Below are 18,770 nucleotides of genomic sequence, written 5' to 3'. Positions count from 1 at the left end.
CCTCGACCTGTGGCTTGACAATGAATGACTCGAGGGCGTGGAGAATGGTAATTTCGTCTTCTCACTCTGTAAATCTCTCAATAATGGAGTTTTGGAAAGGATTGCGAATAAGCTTAAGTTTTGAACGATGCTACGTTTCTCTGTAGTGATCGAGTCAGGTGACTTGGCGATAGTGGATTCGCGATAACAGAATCCAATGGAATCATGACGACGACGATAAATCCGCTCAATCTCATTCACTTGCAGTACAATCTCACCATAAACTCTATCACAACCGCCAAGACTTTCTATATCAAACTCACTTATAGTCTCCTTCCTATCCTGCACAACCCAGTCTAGCCTCAACTTACCGATAATTTGGCTTCACTATCCCACTTAACCCCTCGTCCAGCATTACCAACCACGGCAGTTGATACGACATACGCAAGCCTGTCACCTGTCATTTCCCCCTTCGATTCCATCTCGCGATCCTTCAGAACTCAATCTTGACATGGCTCCCTTGTACAAAAAGACCCTCGTGCTCGGTGCTTCATCCGGTATTGGAGAGGCCCTTGCCGCCAAGCTCATCGCCACAGGGACAAAGGTCATTGTCGTCGGTAGACGGGGCGATAAGCTTGAGGAGTTTGTGAAGAAGTATGGAGAGGATAGTGCAAGGGCTGTTGTGTTTGACGTTACGGATTTGGATGGAATCAAAAGCTTTGCCGAGTCTATCACTCGGTCTGATCCAGATCTGGACTCTGTCGTTTTTAGTTCGGGGATTCAGCGAGGATTTAACTTTGCGAATCCTGAAACTCTGGATCTATCTGTCCTTGGCGAGGAACTCACCACCAATTACACATCTGCCGTGCATCTCACCGCAGCATTCCTCCCTCACTTCAAGACCCAACCGCAAAGCCATCTAATCTACATCAGCGCAACCCTCGGTCTAATCCCCTCCATGATCCGAACGCCCAACTACAACGCATCCAAGTCCGCGCTTCATACATTCATCCTCAACGTTCGAGAGCAACTAAAAGCTAGTGGAGTTTATAATATCCGCATGGTTGAAGTTTTTCCGCCGGCTGTTCAGACGGAGTTGCATGATGAGAAGCATCAGCCTGATTTGGTGAACGGTGGAGAGATTGGGATGCCTATTGGGGAGTTTACGGAGAGGATGTTTGAGGGGCTTGGGAGGGGGGATGAGCAGTTTGCTGTTGGGCCGGGGGAGAGTTTGTTTAAGGAGGATGGGTTTGAGACGCAGAGGATGAAGCTTTATGAGGCGGGGAGGGAGTTTATTAACAAGTCTTTGGCTAAGTATCTGAAGAATTAAGTGCATAGGATTATTTCAGGACTGGAGAAAATAGTATGGGCAATAGTGTGCAATAGACTATCAGCAACCTATACTGTAAGAATGTTAAGTAGCAACCCCGATTTCCCTGCATAGTTGCATAATCGATCATAAACCTAATTCTTTCCACTCTGATCTCTGATAGCCTACGCTATTGTTGTGATCATATAGGATCTTGACACTGAATTCTGAGGCATTAACAACATTCGACTGACCGAGCATCTTCCTCAAATTTCATCGCATGCACACTCCCCTCCACCTAGCCACATTAATTGAGCTATATGACATTTAAACAAATATTTCGGATGGAGCCGGGCATCTATGAAACAAACCTGCATGTTCTTCAAATCGCGCATCCTCAGCTGGCCCGTTCTCGTATGATATTCAAGCCACAGCAGCATGGCCTCACATCCCTGTCCTGGCTTACCACTCAACTACCTGACTGTCATGCTTATATTCTAAAAACGTATGTAAGAAGCTAAAGAGGGAAGGTAAGCATGCGGATGGTGTGGCGAGGATTACTTCAGCTATAAGCAATATGCTGGATTTGGAAATGCAGGGCGCCAGGTGTCAGAGCTGAAGTCACATGTAATCAGCCACGATCAATAGTCTCATTCTTGAGCAGTTTTGCGCTTTATGTAGACCAGGTTTGGTGGCCTGACTGGGTTCAAATTAAATGAGTCATTTCGTAATCTCCATTAACTATCTTAGCTACATCATGTTGTCATAGCCTGTAGTACAAATCGTGCATCTGTAGATGCAACACTTTACATCACCACAGCGACATGATCATCCATGTACTTCCCAATATCTCCCAAGAAAAGAGAAGCAAGGACTGAAACCGCACCAAAGGCAATGCTCACATAGTACACCCACTTGTATGCCTCAGCATAAGCAATCTGGCCAGCCTGGATCACAATCTTATACAGCGCCTCATTTCCCTTGATACCTGGTACCTCTGCAATCTCATCCAGCAAAGAGATACTAGTCAGCCCGATGACCTCCCCGATGACTTCGGTTGAGGTGATGTTGCCATACTTGACCATCGCGCCACCGATGTAGTGAATAGCAGCGGGTGTGAACTTGGCCACTAGGACATTGTAGTAAATGGTGTAGCCGATGCTTCCGCCAATGACGCGGATGCTCAGAGTAAGCGCTGCGATAGTCGCGATGAGATCGTCGGGGCAGATGATTGTCGTGATGATACTGGCTGGAACAACGATTCCTCCGATACCCAGACCAGCTAGGACGAGAATTCCCCATAGAGTGGACATGTTGTCGGGTCTTGCAACAGACATGGCGCCGCACCCAGCCGTCATAAGAATACTCGAGATAACCATGAGTGACCTGTTTGCACCCCTAAACACAGATAGAAGCCAGAGGACAATGCATGCACCAGCCATGATGCTGAAACCAACAGGAATACCTCGGATTCCGACTTGCACGGGATCATGACCGTACACGTTAAAAGCCTGCGTAGGCCAAAACATGAGGATGGAAAAGAAGTTGGCGCCCGAGATGAAGGTGATGATGAGCGTAAGGGTAAGAATCCTCGGTGCCTGGTTGATACGACGAGGGAACATGGGATACGGCGCAAAGAAGCCCTCCCAGACGACAAAGGCGACAACCAGAGCCGCTCCAAGAATCAGAGGAACAAGGACATGAGCTGACTTCCAGGGATACATATATCCTCCCCACTGCAAACCAGCCATGAACAAGATCATACCAGCGATGCTGAGAAAACCGCCGACGAAATCAATGCGCTTCAGGATCTCTCCTCGCGTAAGACCCTCTGAGTTGGCGCGAGGCGGGGGGAAGTAAAACAACGCTGTCAAGACTAGACCGACGAAGGCCCAGAGAGCACAGAAGAGCCCGATGTATCGCCATGTTGAGTGGGCGGCGATGAGCTGTGCCCAGAGAACAGAAGGGCAGAAGGGTACGATTGTGAAGATCAGGATGGAGACGTATTTGCCGCGCTGGGCAGTTGGTGCCATCTCAGACGTTGCTGCTAAAGCGGTGAGTTCGTTGATACCAGCTCCAATACCCGCCAAGACCATGCCACCTGAGTCAATAGTTAGTTTTGGTATTCGGGGTGAGAAGAATGGAGGACGTACCGATAAAGACATTCATGTTGTGAGCGGTAGAACAAACAATCATTCCAAGGACAATAAACGACGCGCCGGAGAGTGCAACGTATCGACGACCAAACATGTCCGATAGAGATCCCACAAACGGACAGACCGCTGCTAGTGATAGAAGATTGGCTAGAACGAACCAGGTCCAGCGATCGTGGCCTCCGATGTCAGCGTAGATGTATGGTGGGACACCGCCGAATAGATAGACTGGGATCTGGGAGCCTGTCCAGAGAAAGGCTTGCGAAACGAGGGCCATGAATCGTCGTTTTGTCATCTGAGATACGAGTGTTAGTATGCTTGAGTTTCTGGGTTTGTGGTGTGTATACCTTTACATCTTGACCCTCTCCCGACTCATCCGCATGAGCTTGGAATGCATCCTTCTCATGATAAGTAGCGGCGGCATGTTCGGTTTCTACATGAGTAGGCTTCTCGCTCTCAGAGTTCTGCCCACTGGCGTCCAATTGCGTCGGACCCATGGCTTGTCTTCAATAGAATATGTAGTTATGAAGAAAGTTGACTTGCTCAATGACTAAAGGGAGAGGTGTTGTTTAAATTGCATATTGTCATGTTACACTGATCGACCGTCTATCCTACTTATACAGACTCCTCCGATCAAGGTACCGAGGCATCCTGTCGCCAAACGAGGGGTTGATATACGCTATTGAGAGTCTAGACTTGATTTGAACTACAGGAATTGATAACAAGTCACGGAGAGGAGATGAAATGGGAGAGTTTGTGATAGCAAATGACCCCTACAAGTCATTTGCGATCGGGTCTTCGGCACCTTTAACACGAATCTAGTCTAGCATCGGGAGATGGAACCCACACTTGCAGGAAAGCCACGTCGTCCGATCTGCCAATCGCAACTTTCGTCTTTTTTAAATTGATGCTTAATCTTGAGATGAACTATGCAGGTTGGCTTGACTTCTATGTCTGGTGCTTCAGCGAGGTAGAACGAGTCTCTGAAAGGTATATCTTGTTTAATTCACCTCTTCTTCTTGATCTGTATAGACTCTCAGATACATTTACAGCAGCAAGAGAAGGAGTACAAGTAGCGGGTTGCGACCACGGAGTATATCCCCGTTTCTGTCTTGGCGCAACCTCGGCCCCGCGGACCTAAGCTTGCTAACCCACGGGGTCGAGCGCGGGGAACCCTGCTTAGCTTGGAGTATCGTGAGGGCTTGCCACGTTCCTAAGCAGGGTTTCCCCGTATTCGACGTCGCCGAAATTGTATAGAGAATTGAGTGCCATTGACGGGTTGCCAAGATGTCGAGATCTATCGCACCGAGAGATTGTCATGCGCACAGACTTAGACTTTGCTAGTGATAAGGATTATTGGGTTTCGCGGTTAGGACTTGGTTGATATGCAGCGTTTAGACAGGTCTGGGGCCGAGCCCTTGGCCACGGTAGTGAGTCTTTGCACTAGATCAGATCATTACCTGGCACTTCATAAGATTACATGGACTGGGCTATGTCGTTGATTTGGCATTGCCGCTTCCCTGCTATGGGAAGAGGCACTAGATGGATTACTCTGTATCATCTTAAAATGGTATAGAGGCTGAAACTTAAAGACAACTCTCCATCGTACGCCGGTAAACATCAGCTGCCGTACTCGTTATCGTTTAGCCTCTTTGAAGCTAAGAATCTTGACAGCAAGCGCAGAATCCAGCTCTGCGGAACTGAGACTTATCTCGGAAGATGTCCGTGGGATGTACTGAAGACTGCAACCAGTAAGCTCTTCAGCAACTGATACCCTCAAAGAGAGGCACTAGTTGTACTCGGGAACAATATTCTCAACCGGACATGCCGCCAGTGCACTTACAAACCTGCTCTTCACATCCCGCCACTCCGGCCCTCCGCGCTCCTGACTGATGACTCGATATCTCCTCTCCCCGCCTACCGCTCTACATATCAGAGCATTGTTAGCCGCGTACCTATTCCCATGAGACAGGTCACCAGCCACAATATATTCCAGCGACTTAATCCCATCTGGACCAAAGACCCAGTTTGCAAAATCTCGGAAGTTTTGTTGCAGAGGTGGTGTTCCCCACTCTCTTCTCTCCCTCACAGCAGTAGCGAGCTCTTCAAGACTAAGACGAACATTCTCTTCAGCATCGGCGTTGAATGAGTTGCCGGCCTTTGTTGTGTCGTCGATGGGTACGCCTTCGTTTTCTCCTTCTGTGATCTTGAGTTCTAATGCGTGATTGAAGACCCATGATGCACTGGGACCGGAGTTCATTCCTGTGTGTCGAATGTGAAGCACTTTTAGTGATGACTTGGCTACAAAGGGTAGCAGAATATCTTTCTTTATTTAGAGTTAGACAGCCGTGTACTAGTAGTAGTTGCGATCACTTACAAGGTACTTTGGTGCACATGTCAACCCAATGAAGTCGAGGTTGAGTCTCGAAAGTGGGTTCTGAGAAGGATCATGCTGAATGCGGTTCCGGTCCTCAGATGATAGCCCCAAGTCTGATGAGTCTCTACGTAAGCGCGAGTTTAACAGCTCTTCATCTTGGTCTGTGAGTCTGTGATGATACACAAATCTCTTCAGAGTTGTTCCATGACTCGCAACATGCTCCCAGAACTGAAGAGATGGCGTCGGACCGCAAATTCTAATGAACAGCTCTTCGAGTCCTTTGAAGGAACCAATGAATCTAGTGATGGCAGCTGCTTTGCTCGTTACAGTTTCGTGGGGCATGTTCAAGTCGAAGTCTGATATCTCGAGAGTCTTGAGTTGAAGTGGTGTTTGCGATTCCATGATGTCTGTTAGGAACGGCATCCAATACGCGCACATCCTCAACGACAGATACCTAAGAGCACTGAAGTTAATTGAAGAAGCTGCGACTTGCATCCCAGTGTTTTCATCTCTCAAAGGAACCCTGGTGAGTTTTAAGCTTCGTAACTTCGGGAACTGTGTTCGCTCAGCTGCTTCTGGGGTACCCGCTTCGAGGCCAAACATCTGCCTAGCAAGCATAGTACTCGCAGGTATCTTATCCCACACCTCCGGGTTATCTTCATGGTGAATAACCGTGGACTCGCGACTCTCTCGATCCGAGGACCAGCCCTGCAGCTCCAATTCCAGTTCTTCAAGATGCGTCACATTGGCCTTAGCAAGGCTAGCAATGGTGTCGAAGTGGCAGCCCATAGGTGCTTTCCAGCTAAGTCGCCGAAGGTTATTAAACGCCGAGAGGTCTATGTCAGATGTTCGACTCCAGCGATTGAATCTGCTACAGAAAGGATCTGTGACGAGTCTGAGGCTCTGGATGGAGGGATGCTTGAGACTCAGAACCTCGAGAATCTCAGAGGGTATGCAAGAAGTATAGTTCCAGCTAGCAGACATATCAGACTTGTCTTGTATAAAAGGAGTTGTCTTACCTGAATGATTCGAGTTGCCCATCATTGAAACGATTAAGCAATAGCACAGCCCTCTGAGCAAGACACTCAAACTTGACCCTCACAAGCTTTCCACCTTCTAACCCAAAACTATCGCCCCGAGCCTCCCAAGTATACTGATGAAGAGGGACTTTATCAGTCCAGTTTGCCATGTAGCCAAGCCAGTCGCTCGCATGGATACATCGCTTCGGGTCAACGTCGACACCAGGATCAAAGCGAAGTTCTTTCGTATACTGAAGACAATGCTGCGGCGGACCAGACGGGTTAATACAATGTCGCTCGCTTTCGGGGTATGGTCGAATGGTGATGGAGCGCCAGAGGTGGCGAAATGTTATTTTGTGTAGCCATTTTGCCGTAAGCGAGAGCTGTTGGAGGTCGATACCATTTAGCTATTACTGTCAGTCCAAATCGGTACCCATCAGTGAGATATATACCTTGTCGCAAATATTTTCGAGGATTTCTGGTGGGAGAGATGCTAGCATTCTGGCGGTCGTGTCTACAAAATGGTGAGAGCTTGAGAATCGTCACAGCGACGGGAGAGGCGTGAGTGACCTAATATCTCACGAGACAGACCACCAACTTTACCCTCACGCATCCTCCCCATATCACAAGATGACGTGCGTCAGCACATTCTCATCTCAGCACATGAAACCCCTCAAAATCAATCACTCTAACTGGATCTCATCATCAGAGGGCACTATGCGCCAGCGCTACTATTTGCCTAATATCCAGATAAATGCCAAGTGGTACGAATGGCGCAAGCATAAATGAAATGGGTTGCAAAAATGATGTAAGACATGAGAATTGTAAGTACATAGAGAAAACTGATACTGAGATCAAGGTCGAAAAAAATGCAAAAAAGAATATGAGCTCCCCGAAACCTGGATCGAACAAGTGACCTTTCGGTGAGATGCTTAACAATTACAGCCGAACGCTCTTCCAGCTGAGCTATTCGGGGAGATCTCCGGACCGGAGGAATAGCTATTGGTGAGAGCAGAGCCAGAGGTTATAGTATATAGAGGTATCATCAAACTTTAATCACCAATGCCGCTCTTCATCCACCATCAATCATCTCCACAGGTGTAATTGACTTTACGGCACAGAATACCACGAAACCCAACTGTTCTTCTTCTCTTGCATTACCTCATCTTGTAAGTTGACTTCTGTTCTTCTGTCCGATTTTTCTATCCGTCTTCTCTATTATCTATCAACCGCCGAAGCGCTCGTAAAGAATTTCAATGTCTGAGCACTAACTACCCTGGGTATCATCATGAATTACTTTCTGTCGCTCCAATGACTTTTGATCGCCTCTAAATGCTCTTTGATCGAAGGACTATCTTCGCTCTCGCCACCAACATCCATCTTCGACCTTATCCTCCCAACCAGCAAGTCGCGTGCAATCTTCGGTGACGCAAGTGACAACTCCTCCTCAAGCTTTGCCTGGCTGATTACCTTGCCGTTGCAAAGCTCCTTGACAAGACTGTCAACTAAATGCTGACAATTATTCGATAATAATTTATACCGAGGATTTAGTCCAATGTGATGTTGTCCTGTTAGCGTTAGAGCGTGTCACACAGCAGTTTTGTGCAACTCACCTATCACCTGAATCTCGTCGTGCGTCTTGGTCGTCTCCCCAATATAATAACACGAACTCCACGTCTCAACAAACTCCTCCGTAATGACCGCCACCCTGAAATAATTCTTCCCCAGCATCGTCAACTCCAACCGATCGCTCATCAAATCGTAGCAATAGCACCTCCCAAGCGCTCTATCGATAACGCACACGGCCCAGTGACTCACACTGTTAAGACTCATGCCTACATGTCTCGCTAGCAATTTGTAGCTTGCTTCTGAGACTTCAAGTACGCCAAAGGAGATGGGCGTTGTGACGAGGAATACCGCTCTTTGAGTTTCGCGCGGATTGCATTTGCATTTTAGAGGTGCCATTTCGAGGGCTGAGTCGCCTGTCACTTTACTCGTGACGAGAGATAGAAATTCATTTCTTCGACGGATTTCTTCAGCGTGTTTCGCAAGCCATGCCTCTTCCGCCTGTCGTCGCTTTCTCTCGTCCCTATTCGCAATCAGTAACTTGATCCACCAGTGGAGTCTTTGGAAATCACCATTTTTTAGAGATGTTCTGGTAGACAGCCTCACCGGCCGCTGCAAGCTTGTTCAGGGCATCCAGTCCCATTTTTGCTATAAAGCTACCATACCGTAGCAAATTGTCGAATTATCGCACGGAAATATTGAGGATTGAAATGTTGGAATGGGTGATGGATGTTTTTAGGGGAAATTCTGGGGCGGTAAAATTCACAGCCACGCGGATATGCCGGTCAACTGTAGTGGTCCCCACGCTTGGCATTATGCGCCTCTTTTGGCGCTGCAGGTGATGACGCGTGACTGGGCTGAAAGACGACATGACATTAACGTAGGGCTGTCTTCGAGGCGCAGTCATGATCTTCATTCTTTACGACTTCTATTTATTCTTCTATAAATTCTGGTTCATTCTAGTAACAGAGGAATCGCGCGCCCGATGTCGCCCTGAATACAAGTGCTCAGGCCTTCATCTTCCTGGTCCCATGGCACCATCGCTTCAGGGCCCATGCCAATGCGAATCAGCTTGACTTGTCCTTTACTTCGCATCACCAAATCTTCATTCGGCCATCGCAAAACACCTGGAGTATTCATTCCGACACCAAGTTCCAGAATCACCACATTCTTCTTTTCTAGTAGAACCCGAGACTTCCAAGCTTTCCACTGAGCTTCGCCTTTTTGGAAAGGCGTCTGATTAAACCAGGAGCCTGCTCGGACACAAATACTCATTTTCGAACCGCAGAACCTGCACGTCGGAATCTTGCTCGAGTCTAACAGTTTTTGCGTCTTGTCAATGTGAGGCATTGCATCAACTACAAGAGGAGCCGATGGCACAACAGCGTCAACTCTACAGTTATTCAAACACTGCAAGTACCCATACGAGCCCTGCGGTGTAGAAAGTTGCTCCTTTGGCCAGCCATTTGCGAGGAATAGTCCGTCGGCGTTTGAAGTGCGCACAAATGCATCTTGCCCAAACTTCCTCAGCCATGGGATCAAAGTCTGGTAAGTTGGCGTATTTGACCAGCTGGCCACCATGTTCAAATGAGTGAAGAAATAGCCCCAGCGATGCTCCTCTGAAGGCCAGTCGTTGAAGCCAAAGACACTGTACAGTGACGTCAAACCGAGCTTGAGACAGCCCGGGAAGTTCTTCTTGAAGAGGTCTCGAGAGTGGTAGTCCAAGCCTTCTGCAGCTGATAGACCTGCGCCGACTGTGACGAGGACAGCATCTGCTGAGGCGAGCCAGTCGCGCGCTAAGTCAAGAGAGCTTTGTGGCAGGCTCTCGGTAAGTGACAGTGTTTTCGCTGAGGATGGCCCAAGAAGTTTCGAGTAGATCTCAGTGTCTGATTCGGTGAACGTGTTGAAGACAACGTCTGTAATTGTCGTTGACGGATGTTTCTGAAGCCAATATATGACGGTTGACACTGCAATCTCAGCTGCCTCTTCTGCTGGAAATGCAAACAAACCGGTCGAGATGCAACAAAAAGCGACTGACTTGCTACCGTCCTCCTCGTACGGCAAAATCTCCAGCGCTTCAAGAATCGACTCATAGCATTTCGCCAGTTGCTTCCTCTCAGCCTCAGTAGGTGAAGCACCCCTCTTGAGCTGTGGTCCGACGGTATGCATTACTGACGAAGCAAAGAGCGCATGGCCTTCAGTGACAAGTACTTCTCCAGGCTCAAGTTCTTTTCCTCTGACTTGCATCCGCTGGAAGCACTCTTCACGTAGCCGCGGTCCTGCTTCAGCATGTATGATGTTATCAATGCATCGATGAGTTGGTTGAAAACATCCCAGGCCCTGGCTGTTGGCGGCGTTGGTAATAGCTGTGACGCCAGTCAAGGTCGTGATATCGCCTCTCCAAAGATGAATTCTCGTTGACCCATGATCGCTATGTTCTATCAAACGCGAAGGCGAGAGCGAGGAGACTGGAGTGAGTATCTTGTGCTGATGATGCCGTGTGAGAATGGTGTCGATATCGTGAAGTAGATCCTCTGGCAGAGGTGGCAAAGGCGGTCGTACGCATAGACATTCTCGAAGCAGAGCTATCTTTGATGCTGTCTCAAGATGGCTTAAGTGGTGTTTATAATGCTGCAAGTGCTCGTCGTCTGCAAGAAAGCTCGACCCATTCTCTATAACATCGTCAATGAGACGTGTAAGAGTTGTGTCCAAGACGGAGGCGGTTCCTGTGCGGGTTGTTCTCATGGTAATCTTTTTTTACTGTAGATGACTTGTACTGTAGGTAAATGCAACCCGGGAACTGTTCAATAGCTGGTCCTTTATATAGTGTAGTAATTGTAAAATGGGAAAGGAATAATCAGCATTGACAAATTTGATCCTTTGATGAGGTTTGCTTTATCCCACTCGGATAAGGTGGGATACCCGAGTGGGATAGGTTGTGTTGAGGGGTGAGACCGAGCCCCCTACCCTATCCAAACCACTACGAGGGATGAGAAAAGGCCCTTTGACCGCAAATAGGCTTGCTGAGAAATATCTAACCTGCATTATGATCATATTGATCTCAGCCCACCTGATGAAATTGTCTCATGATCAACTGGACACGCTCCGTCCGCAAGAGCGACGAGGCTATATTCTCTGAAAAATAAAATGACATCTGCTTGTCTTGTCAAAGCATCACCTCGTCTGCGACACTGGTGTGCTCTAGATGATACGTAGGTCGACCAGAATTCACGCACCATAGTCCGCCAATTCGTATCTATCTTTCCATAACGCATATAATCTTCGTGGAGGAGCGTCGCGTGTAAGGGTTGGATTCGTTGACCTTTGGCCTTGGCGCTCTATCAAGCATCGCAGGTGTTGTGAGTCATGAATGGCTGCGCCTATTCTCCTCGATTGATGGTCCGAGAGGTGACAAGACATGAAACAAAAGAAAATGTCTCAGGGAAAGACAGTTAATAAAATACCCGAACAATCCAGTATAAAAGCTTCCTCGGAGGGTTTCTACTCTTCAGTCTCGACCAGGGAACTTAGCGGGGCCTAAGCTTATTGTGGACTGACGTTTGCGAGCGGCGTACCAAGTAGACCACCATCTTAACCCCTTCAGGTTAAGTGTAATTGTCCGGCTCGGAGTGATGAGTTGACGGGTAGTTGTTCCTCCGATTTCCAAACATGATTGGAGCATCACAGCTATGTCGGTAAACCGAAAGCGATTATTTACTAGTCGGATACGAAATATAAATCTGCGAACCCTCACAATATACCGATGGTGCGATCTTAAACTCCTGCTTCAACTATTCGATCCGTCACCATGTCGTCCCCTCCCAAGCTCACACCCACCGAGCACTTCAACAAGGTTGCAGAAAAGTACGAGGCCATTACTGGCGGAGCTACTCGTGAACTCGCCCATCATGCCATCTCCTCCATCGCGGCCCTAAAGCCGCTGACTTCAGAGTCCAACATCCTCGACAACGCTTGCGGCACGGGCATTGTCACTGACATCATCCTCAAATCTGGGATCAAGCCTGAAATCCACGCCGTCGATGTCGCGGAGAACATGGTCAGCATTGCTAGCAATCGGTTCTCTTCTCATCCAAACGTCCACACGGCCGTCATTAGCGGCGAGGAACTTCTATTTCCTGATGATACCTTCACACGCTCTATTACAAACCTCGGCCTGATGTACTTCACCGACGCGGCAAAGGGTGCAAGAGAGATAGTGCGTACACTTAAGCCTGATGGAGTAGCCGTTGTCACAGGCTGGACCGCGATGGGACACATCAAGATTATCCAGGAGGTCCAGGCGCAGATCCGCCCCGATGAAACGCCGTTCAAGCCGCCTGTTCCTGAGATCTGGCTCGACCCTGAGCATACCAAAGCCGTGCTATCAAGTGCTGGGCTCGAAGTGACCAGCACTCCCATTGACGTGCATCTGGGCGGCGAGACGGCGGATGCAGTCGCTGATCTTCTGTTTCATGGGTTCGGCTCCAAGGTATTTCCTTCCTGGAGCGTGGAGGAACAGGCGATGGGCGCTGAAGTTATGAAAAAGATTGTGCGGGAGCAGGTCGTTCCGTTCACTAGACCCTTTGGATCTGGTGTTGGTATCAGGGTATCAGGAACTATCTTTGTTGCGCGTAAGAGATCTAGCCGTGGACTAGGTTCATGAGCTTATTCCTGATTAAAGAGAATCTCTTTAAAATCGCTACTACTGGGTTAGGTAGTTTGTACAATATATTAGAGATTTGGCCGGTATTTATATCGATACGCAGTGCCTCGAAACCCTTTTATGCTTCAGAAGATGTGATCTCTTGACGCAGGTTCCATGGCCAATCCAGCAGACCCAGAAACTCCTCGATTAATCCCAATCCCTAACCGTCACCCAAACCATCCCATTCCCCGTCCTCTCTGGTCAACCCTCCAGACATTGTGTCATACCCTCTCTTCTTCTGTTTCAGATTTGTCGGGAGGTGAGACATATGTACAGCGCCAGAATACCTGCATAAAGCTGATGTAGAAAACAAATTTTACAACGACTAGCTATTTTATCTTGAGTAGAATTGTTAATATAAGGAAAGACCTACTAAATACTCTCAGTGCGCTAGCCAGCCTGATGAATAAGAATTCAACTGACAGTCTGATCGCGTTGGATATTTAGGTATTGGTGGAAGGGATTTTATCAGTAAATTTAGACAGTACTTCAGACAGACGTAGAAAGCCTAAACAAACCAAATAACAATTATGACAAAGCTACACTACACTATACTAAATTCACTGAAGGTTACCTAAGTTTTCATAAACTAACCTAACCTTTGCTAAGAACTCTCTTGCTATTCCCAAAATGGACCGGTTTCCCACTCGGCCTGATATACAGCATGAGACCACATCAATGCCCCAGTTGCTTGGTCAACGCTGCGTTGGTATCCAGACGGATGTGATTTTTGCCTTTGGCCATTGGCGTTCCAGATCGGCAAACCGGTATAATACTCTCGCGAGGACATTGGAAACCCACCTATGTTATAGACTGTACCCATTTCTGCCTGACAGCGCCTCCACCCTTGAACTAAGAGACGATACAGTGCGTATCTGAGGCTGCATGACGTATTTCTAAGGTTATGGCCCGTTAGCCTTCTTGTGATATGATTGATTCAAGGGTTATATATCTAGGTACCTACTTCACGGGGATCATCCAGCAGTCAATCGGACACGTGTCGCTCTTGATGTCATCAACCCGATACGCTCGGAATTGCAGAAGTACCAATCTAGATCCGTCGAAGCAAAAGACCTGAGGACACTGGTATTTGCTTGCGTATCTGGTATAGTTCATCAGCATTAGAAGAATAGCCCTTGAAGAATGCAGCTGGCTTACCCTCTAAGCTCTTGCGATAGACTTCTTTGTCCACTCCTGGTAATGGAGCCACTCTGCCATTGTTGCGGGTCAATAAGGTTGCGCTTAAACTCGCCAATGGCCACAGTATATCTTCTCTGGCCGTACTTTACAGAAAATGTACAGTCCACATTCTCGGATATGTTTTCTTCCGAAAGGGGTTTTGTGTGAGAGGTCTGCATAAGCGGTGGATAGTCATGCCATGCAGAAAGGACAACGTTTGTTATCTCAGTGTTGAACCAATTCTCGCAGTCTGCTTCGGTCTCCAGTCTCCAGTGTCGTTGATTTGTCCGGACGGCTGGCTGACGAAAGCGTAATTCGTCGTCATCCTCCATGCCCATGAAGGCATCCTCAAAGTTAGCATCAGTAACACCATTTCTTATGACGGTATGCACAATTGTCGTTTTGATAGGGTTGTAATCGTGGGCCCAGGCTTTATCGGATGTGGTCTTGTACCCAGGATTGGCCACTACGTTGGCGGGGTGCTGCTGAATGAGTTCTCCTGCTGTGGACATGGCTGTAAATGGTAAAGGGGAGATGTGAAAGGGCAAGTGTAGAAGACAGGTTCTATCTTGTCCCAAGCTTCTCTTCGGCTCTGGCCATGATATATATACAAGTATGGACAAGGCCATAGCCGCCCGTTGCACGGACGTATTAAAAATAGCGCACAAGAGAGCAAAAGAACCAGGACATCTTTAACCATTGACAAAAATGCCTCTGTGGACTTGTATGAACTTAGTAGGTATTTTGATTACTTTATTTGCGGCACCTAAGCTTGGGGTCAGAGTTTTCTTACTCCCTGAAGCAACACAACCAACAGGCACAGATGCGGGCGGTTGCAAAGTCTCATCTAATACGGGTCAAACAGAAGCTAAATAAAGTCATCAATTGCTTCATGTATTTTGCCGCTTGATGGCCGTTCTTTTAACAAGACGTTGACCAACATGCATGAGGACATCTGAGGGATGATTTCATTGGGTATACTATCCACCAGTGGAGCTTCTGCCTGATAACCCCAGTCGCCCTCAGGAACTGTTGGTTACTCAGCCACTGATGGCACGTGCGCATTTCGACGGTTGGTTTGTTGTCGACTCCTGAAATTTGACTTCGAGACACAACATTACCGCTCTTGCAATCCCAGCATTACCGCATAATGAAGGAATCAGATCAATTACCAACCGCCCTATCCTTTGGAATAGGAACTGCTGGGATTCGAAAAGCAGAAACCATTGTAAGTCTCGCCAACGCTCCAAGGTCAGTTGGTTGGCTGACACAATTGAATCTAAGCGCTTCCGATTTGGTACGAGGACTATCACAGCTACCGGTGAATCTTCAGACGACGTGCATCCTAATGTCTTGCGCCTGCGAGTTATGAGAACCTGCCTTGGACGGGCACTTCAATCCTTATTCTGGATCATATCTGGAGTCACTGGCCCGTGGCTGCAAAATAAATTCCCAGAATGGTTCCTACCAGAGAGAATTGTCCTGAAATCCCAGAAGCCAAATTGGGAAGAGGAATTCGACAAGGAACTCAAAGTATATCACAAACTTCAACCTCTTCAAGGCACCTTCATACCTCGCTTCTTCGGCATGATCCAGTATAATAATATCCGTACTCTGATCCTTTCAGATATTGGAGGGGAATGCCTCGCCACCCCTGAAGGCGCAGTACTCGACAAACGAGATCTTCGGGTCTTGTTAGATCAAACCTTCAAATCCTTGGCCGATCATGGTGCTTACCATGATGATATGAAGCTTGACAACTTTCATCTGGTGACTGACCAGGGAAAGGATAAGATTATGGCTGTTGACTTGGAGTCCGTTGAATTTGACTTATCTGGAGAGGAACTTACTACCGTGGCTAAGGGAAGCACCGACTGGATCATAGAACAGTATGAGAATCACTTGGAGTGCATGGAATTCGATTCAGTGATTCTCCCCAAGCGGGCTCTTCGAACATTAGTGTAGCTCACTCCGTCAGTGCGCCGCCTTGATTTCCCAGACTAGGGTTAGATACAGATGGCTTTGGACGTGCCACTGTCTTAATATTGTCACATGTCTTCGTGCTGGCGTTGTGGATTTTAATAGTATATTTATCTCCCCAATTGCTACTTGGCATGGATTGTCTTGCTGCTCAGATGGTGAAGATTGCTCAAGACTCAACGTTATTCTTCAACCGTTCTTAGGCCAGGTGCCAATAACGGACCAATCCTCACCGAAGACTCCCGTCTCCCCCCACTCCGGGCCACCGTGGCATCCCATATCCTAAACTCCAAGTCAGAATCAAGAAGCCTTCATTACAATAGAGAGACTTACCATCTATCCCTGTCTGCAGTCAATGTTGCCCCACTGGTTCTTAGTAGCCCAGTACCAAGAATCCATGACGGATCGCGCCTGGCACCCGCTTCCAGTGGTAAACGCCCAAACGAGCGAAGAGCCGCTGTTGTCATAGCCGCAGTACTGGTCGCTCACACCAGCACACTCAGGGTATTGGCCGAGGTTATTCCAGAGATTGCCGCAGACAGCATCGGCATTGGGGACCCAGGAGTTGGACCAGGCCTCGTAGCGACGGGACCAGTCGTTGGTGAGCTGGTTGGTGCAGCGCTCGTTGGCTTGAACGTGATCGGTCACGAGAGCGGCGAGGAAGATTGCTGAGATGCCGGTGAAACGCATGTTGAAGAGTTGATTGACTGTTGTTTGGAAAGGATTGAGTGAGTTGATTGAAGATGTTGTTGAAGATTGAAGAGAACTTGAGTGAGTGATGATTGTTTTCCAAGACGAGAAATAGACTGATATTTATATACAATGAGATATCGAGCCAGACGACAATCCGCAGAATTGAGTTGCTTGATGTGTTATTTACAGCTATGACCTGTGGCTGAAAGCTTGTACCGCCCGCATAACAGCATACCCCTGCAGAGGCTCGAGAGTAAAGTCGGTAAGATGCTAGGACCTTCACGGTTTCCTGTGCCGCATTAAAAACAAAAGCCGTGGCTGAAACTTATTTTCGCCGTCGCAAATTGAGCATCAAAAAGCAATTACTAGCTTCTGAGTAGTATCCGAGCATGTTCTAAATTTAATCCATAACTGCCGATAGTCACCTGAGCGGCAGTTAACTACTCGATATCCTTTCGTACTTATGGTTCATTTGCTTATGCTCTAGCAACTAGTTCTCGTCTTGTTGTCAATTGTTCCGCTTCATCCGAAGATAATCTCTCAGTTTTGTTGAGATTAGGTAACTCGGGCCACTGGAGTACTGCGGCAGATTGTGCGGTTACGGCCTGAGTTTGACGGTTCAAAGTGTAAATTGTGCTCGGAATGAGGATCTACAGAACCTCGTAATCTATGCTACAAAGCGTAAAAGCTAGGCAACGTTTCATGCCCGGAATCTTCGGTCTCATTGAGCGGTGTTGAGTGAGGTGGTCGTGGTGACTTTGGGCATAATAGAATATTACCATTCGCTAGGTATGCTGTCTCATCTATATAACAGAAAAAGAATGTCCTGCTCTAAGTGCATCCAGATATTGCCGAAACAGCAACGATGCTAACTATACAGAGATTGAGTAAAGTTAGCCATGATCCTCTTCTTCCTGTTGCGAAAATGTACAATAGTAGCCATCTGCCCAATCCCGGCAAAGGGGCCACCAGCACTCATAGCCCAGACATGTTTATTATGCGAAGAATCGCACCGACTGACAACCTTCTTCCTCTGCTTCTTGTTCCCATGCATATACGTCTCTGAAAGTACTTGCATAACCACCCGCGCAAGCCACCAACAGTTATGCCACTGGAGATGATACTGCGGCTCTTCATTGTGCACTATCAGTATAAGCTTAGCGATGTCGCTCAACCGTGCAGCGTTGATGTCCAGGTCAGCCTCCACGAGAACTCTATCATCACAAACGAGATTTTCTCGTGATGGCGCAAGAGTCACGACCAGTTGTGCCTGGTCTGTCAGGGCGTTCCTAGATGCCGAGCCGATGGGTAATTCGCCCATGCGCTCGATCCGCATCCAGGAGAGCCTTCCGTCGTTGGTCTTGACGCACATCAGTAGGTACTCATGCTCAATGATGCTTTTCTCTTGGAGCCAGACGACTTTTGTGACGTAGCCAGGAGTTTTGTGATTGATGATGTGTTCGATGAGAGGACGGTTGTTGTTTCGCCAGATCTCGGCACCTTCCCGCTGTAGTTGGGTTTGTAGTGATGAGCCTTGTACCAGACTTGGGAGCGGTGGTCCTCTTGATCTGCTGTTTGACATTTTGACGGGACTGTAGTGATGATCTGTGTGTGATGATCGATGTAAAATATGAAGATGTGAAGGATAAAAGGTTTGTTCCAAAGCGATTGATGGGGGGGGTTATGCTGTATCAGCTTGTTCAACATCGAGACTGAAACAACTGGGAAGTTACTTACATTTATATTATCATGTTCGGTAATGTCGCAGAACGAAAATAGTCACTTGTTTAATCCATTATCAATCGGCACA

General features: G+C 47.8%; 10 protein-coding genes across 10 annotated transcripts; 3 read left to right on the top strand and 7 right to left on the bottom strand.

Moving 5' to 3' along the window:
- Positions 1 to 490: 490 nt before the first annotated feature.
- Positions 491 to 1,309, top strand: FTJAE_2322 (oxidoreductase dltE; the record flags this gene model as incomplete). Its single annotated transcript, XM_037348505.1, has 1 exon — positions 491 to 1,309. The coding sequence occupies one exon, from the start codon at positions 491 to 493 to the stop codon at positions 1,307 to 1,309; it is 819 nt and encodes a 272-aa protein (XP_037210574.1).
- Positions 1,310 to 2,094: 785 nt separating this feature from the next.
- Positions 2,095 to 3,938, bottom strand: FTJAE_2321 (major facilitator superfamily transporter; the record flags this gene model as incomplete). The annotated part of the gene is made up of 3 exons (XM_037348504.1): positions 2,095 to 3,389; positions 3,442 to 3,736; positions 3,789 to 3,938. The coding sequence occupies 3 exons, from the start codon at positions 3,936 to 3,938 to the stop codon at positions 2,095 to 2,097; spliced, it is 1,740 nt and encodes a 579-aa protein (XP_037210573.1).
- Positions 3,939 to 5,077: 1,139 nt separating this feature from the next.
- Positions 5,078 to 7,337, bottom strand: FTJAE_2320 (uncharacterized protein; the record flags this gene model as incomplete). Its single annotated transcript, XM_037348503.1, has 5 exons — positions 5,078 to 5,183; positions 5,397 to 5,767; positions 5,819 to 6,791; positions 6,838 to 7,244; positions 7,290 to 7,337. 5 exons carry the CDS (start codon positions 7,335 to 7,337, stop codon positions 5,078 to 5,080), a joined length of 1,905 nt encoding a protein of 634 aa, XP_037210572.1.
- Positions 7,338 to 8,384: 1,047 nt separating this feature from the next.
- FTJAE_2319 (uncharacterized protein) lies at positions 8,385 to 9,046 on the bottom strand (the record flags this gene model as incomplete). Its single annotated transcript, XM_037348501.1, has 3 exons — positions 8,385 to 8,405; positions 8,656 to 8,926; positions 8,976 to 9,046. The coding sequence occupies 3 exons, from the start codon at positions 9,044 to 9,046 to the stop codon at positions 8,385 to 8,387; spliced, it is 363 nt and encodes a 120-aa protein (XP_037210571.1).
- Positions 9,047 to 9,357: 311 nt separating this feature from the next.
- FTJAE_2318 (phosphatase ous to the C-terminal domain protein) lies at positions 9,358 to 11,148 on the bottom strand (the record flags this gene model as incomplete). The annotated part of the gene is made up of 1 exon (XM_037348500.1): positions 9,358 to 11,148. The coding sequence occupies one exon, from the start codon at positions 11,146 to 11,148 to the stop codon at positions 9,358 to 9,360; it is 1,791 nt and encodes a 596-aa protein (XP_037210570.1).
- A 1,063-nt stretch (positions 11,149 to 12,211) lies between these two features.
- FTJAE_2317 (ubiquinone menaquinone biosynthesis methyltransferase ubiE) lies at positions 12,212 to 13,066 on the top strand (the record flags this gene model as incomplete). The annotated part of the gene is made up of 1 exon (XM_037348499.1): positions 12,212 to 13,066. The coding sequence occupies one exon, from the start codon at positions 12,212 to 12,214 to the stop codon at positions 13,064 to 13,066; it is 855 nt and encodes a 284-aa protein (XP_037210569.1).
- A 1,002-nt stretch (positions 13,067 to 14,068) lies between these two features.
- FTJAE_2316 (uncharacterized protein) lies at positions 14,069 to 14,799 on the bottom strand (the record flags this gene model as incomplete). The annotated part of the gene is made up of 2 exons (XM_037348498.1): positions 14,069 to 14,210; positions 14,267 to 14,799. 2 exons carry the CDS (start codon positions 14,797 to 14,799, stop codon positions 14,069 to 14,071), a joined length of 675 nt encoding a protein of 224 aa, XP_037210568.1.
- Positions 14,800 to 15,437: 638 nt separating this feature from the next.
- On the top strand, positions 15,438 to 16,252 carry FTJAE_2315 (uncharacterized protein; the record flags this gene model as incomplete). The annotated part of the gene is made up of 2 exons (XM_037348497.1): positions 15,438 to 15,515; positions 15,572 to 16,252. The coding sequence occupies 2 exons, from the start codon at positions 15,438 to 15,440 to the stop codon at positions 16,250 to 16,252; spliced, it is 759 nt and encodes a 252-aa protein (XP_037210567.1).
- Positions 16,253 to 16,603: 351 nt separating this feature from the next.
- FTJAE_2314 (uncharacterized protein) lies at positions 16,604 to 16,957 on the bottom strand (the record flags this gene model as incomplete). Its single annotated transcript, XM_037348496.1, has 1 exon — positions 16,604 to 16,957. The coding sequence occupies one exon, from the start codon at positions 16,955 to 16,957 to the stop codon at positions 16,604 to 16,606; it is 354 nt and encodes a 117-aa protein (XP_037210566.1).
- Positions 16,958 to 17,828: 871 nt separating this feature from the next.
- Positions 17,829 to 18,542, bottom strand: FTJAE_2313 (uncharacterized protein; the record flags this gene model as incomplete). Its single annotated transcript, XM_037348495.1, has 1 exon — positions 17,829 to 18,542. One exon carries the CDS (start codon positions 18,540 to 18,542, stop codon positions 17,829 to 17,831), a length of 714 nt encoding a protein of 237 aa, XP_037210565.1.
- Positions 18,543 to 18,770: the final 228 nt, after the last annotated feature.

Source organism: Fusarium tjaetaba, assembly GCF_013396195.1.
Source record: "Fusarium tjaetaba strain NRRL 66243 chromosome Unknown NRRL66243_c0000041, whole genome shotgun sequence".
Classification (NCBI taxonomy): domain Eukaryota; kingdom Fungi; phylum Ascomycota; class Sordariomycetes; order Hypocreales; family Nectriaceae; genus Fusarium; species Fusarium tjaetaba.
The sequence above is the reverse complement of the archived record's forward strand: the minus strand, read 5'-3'. Positions and strand labels throughout refer to the sequence as shown.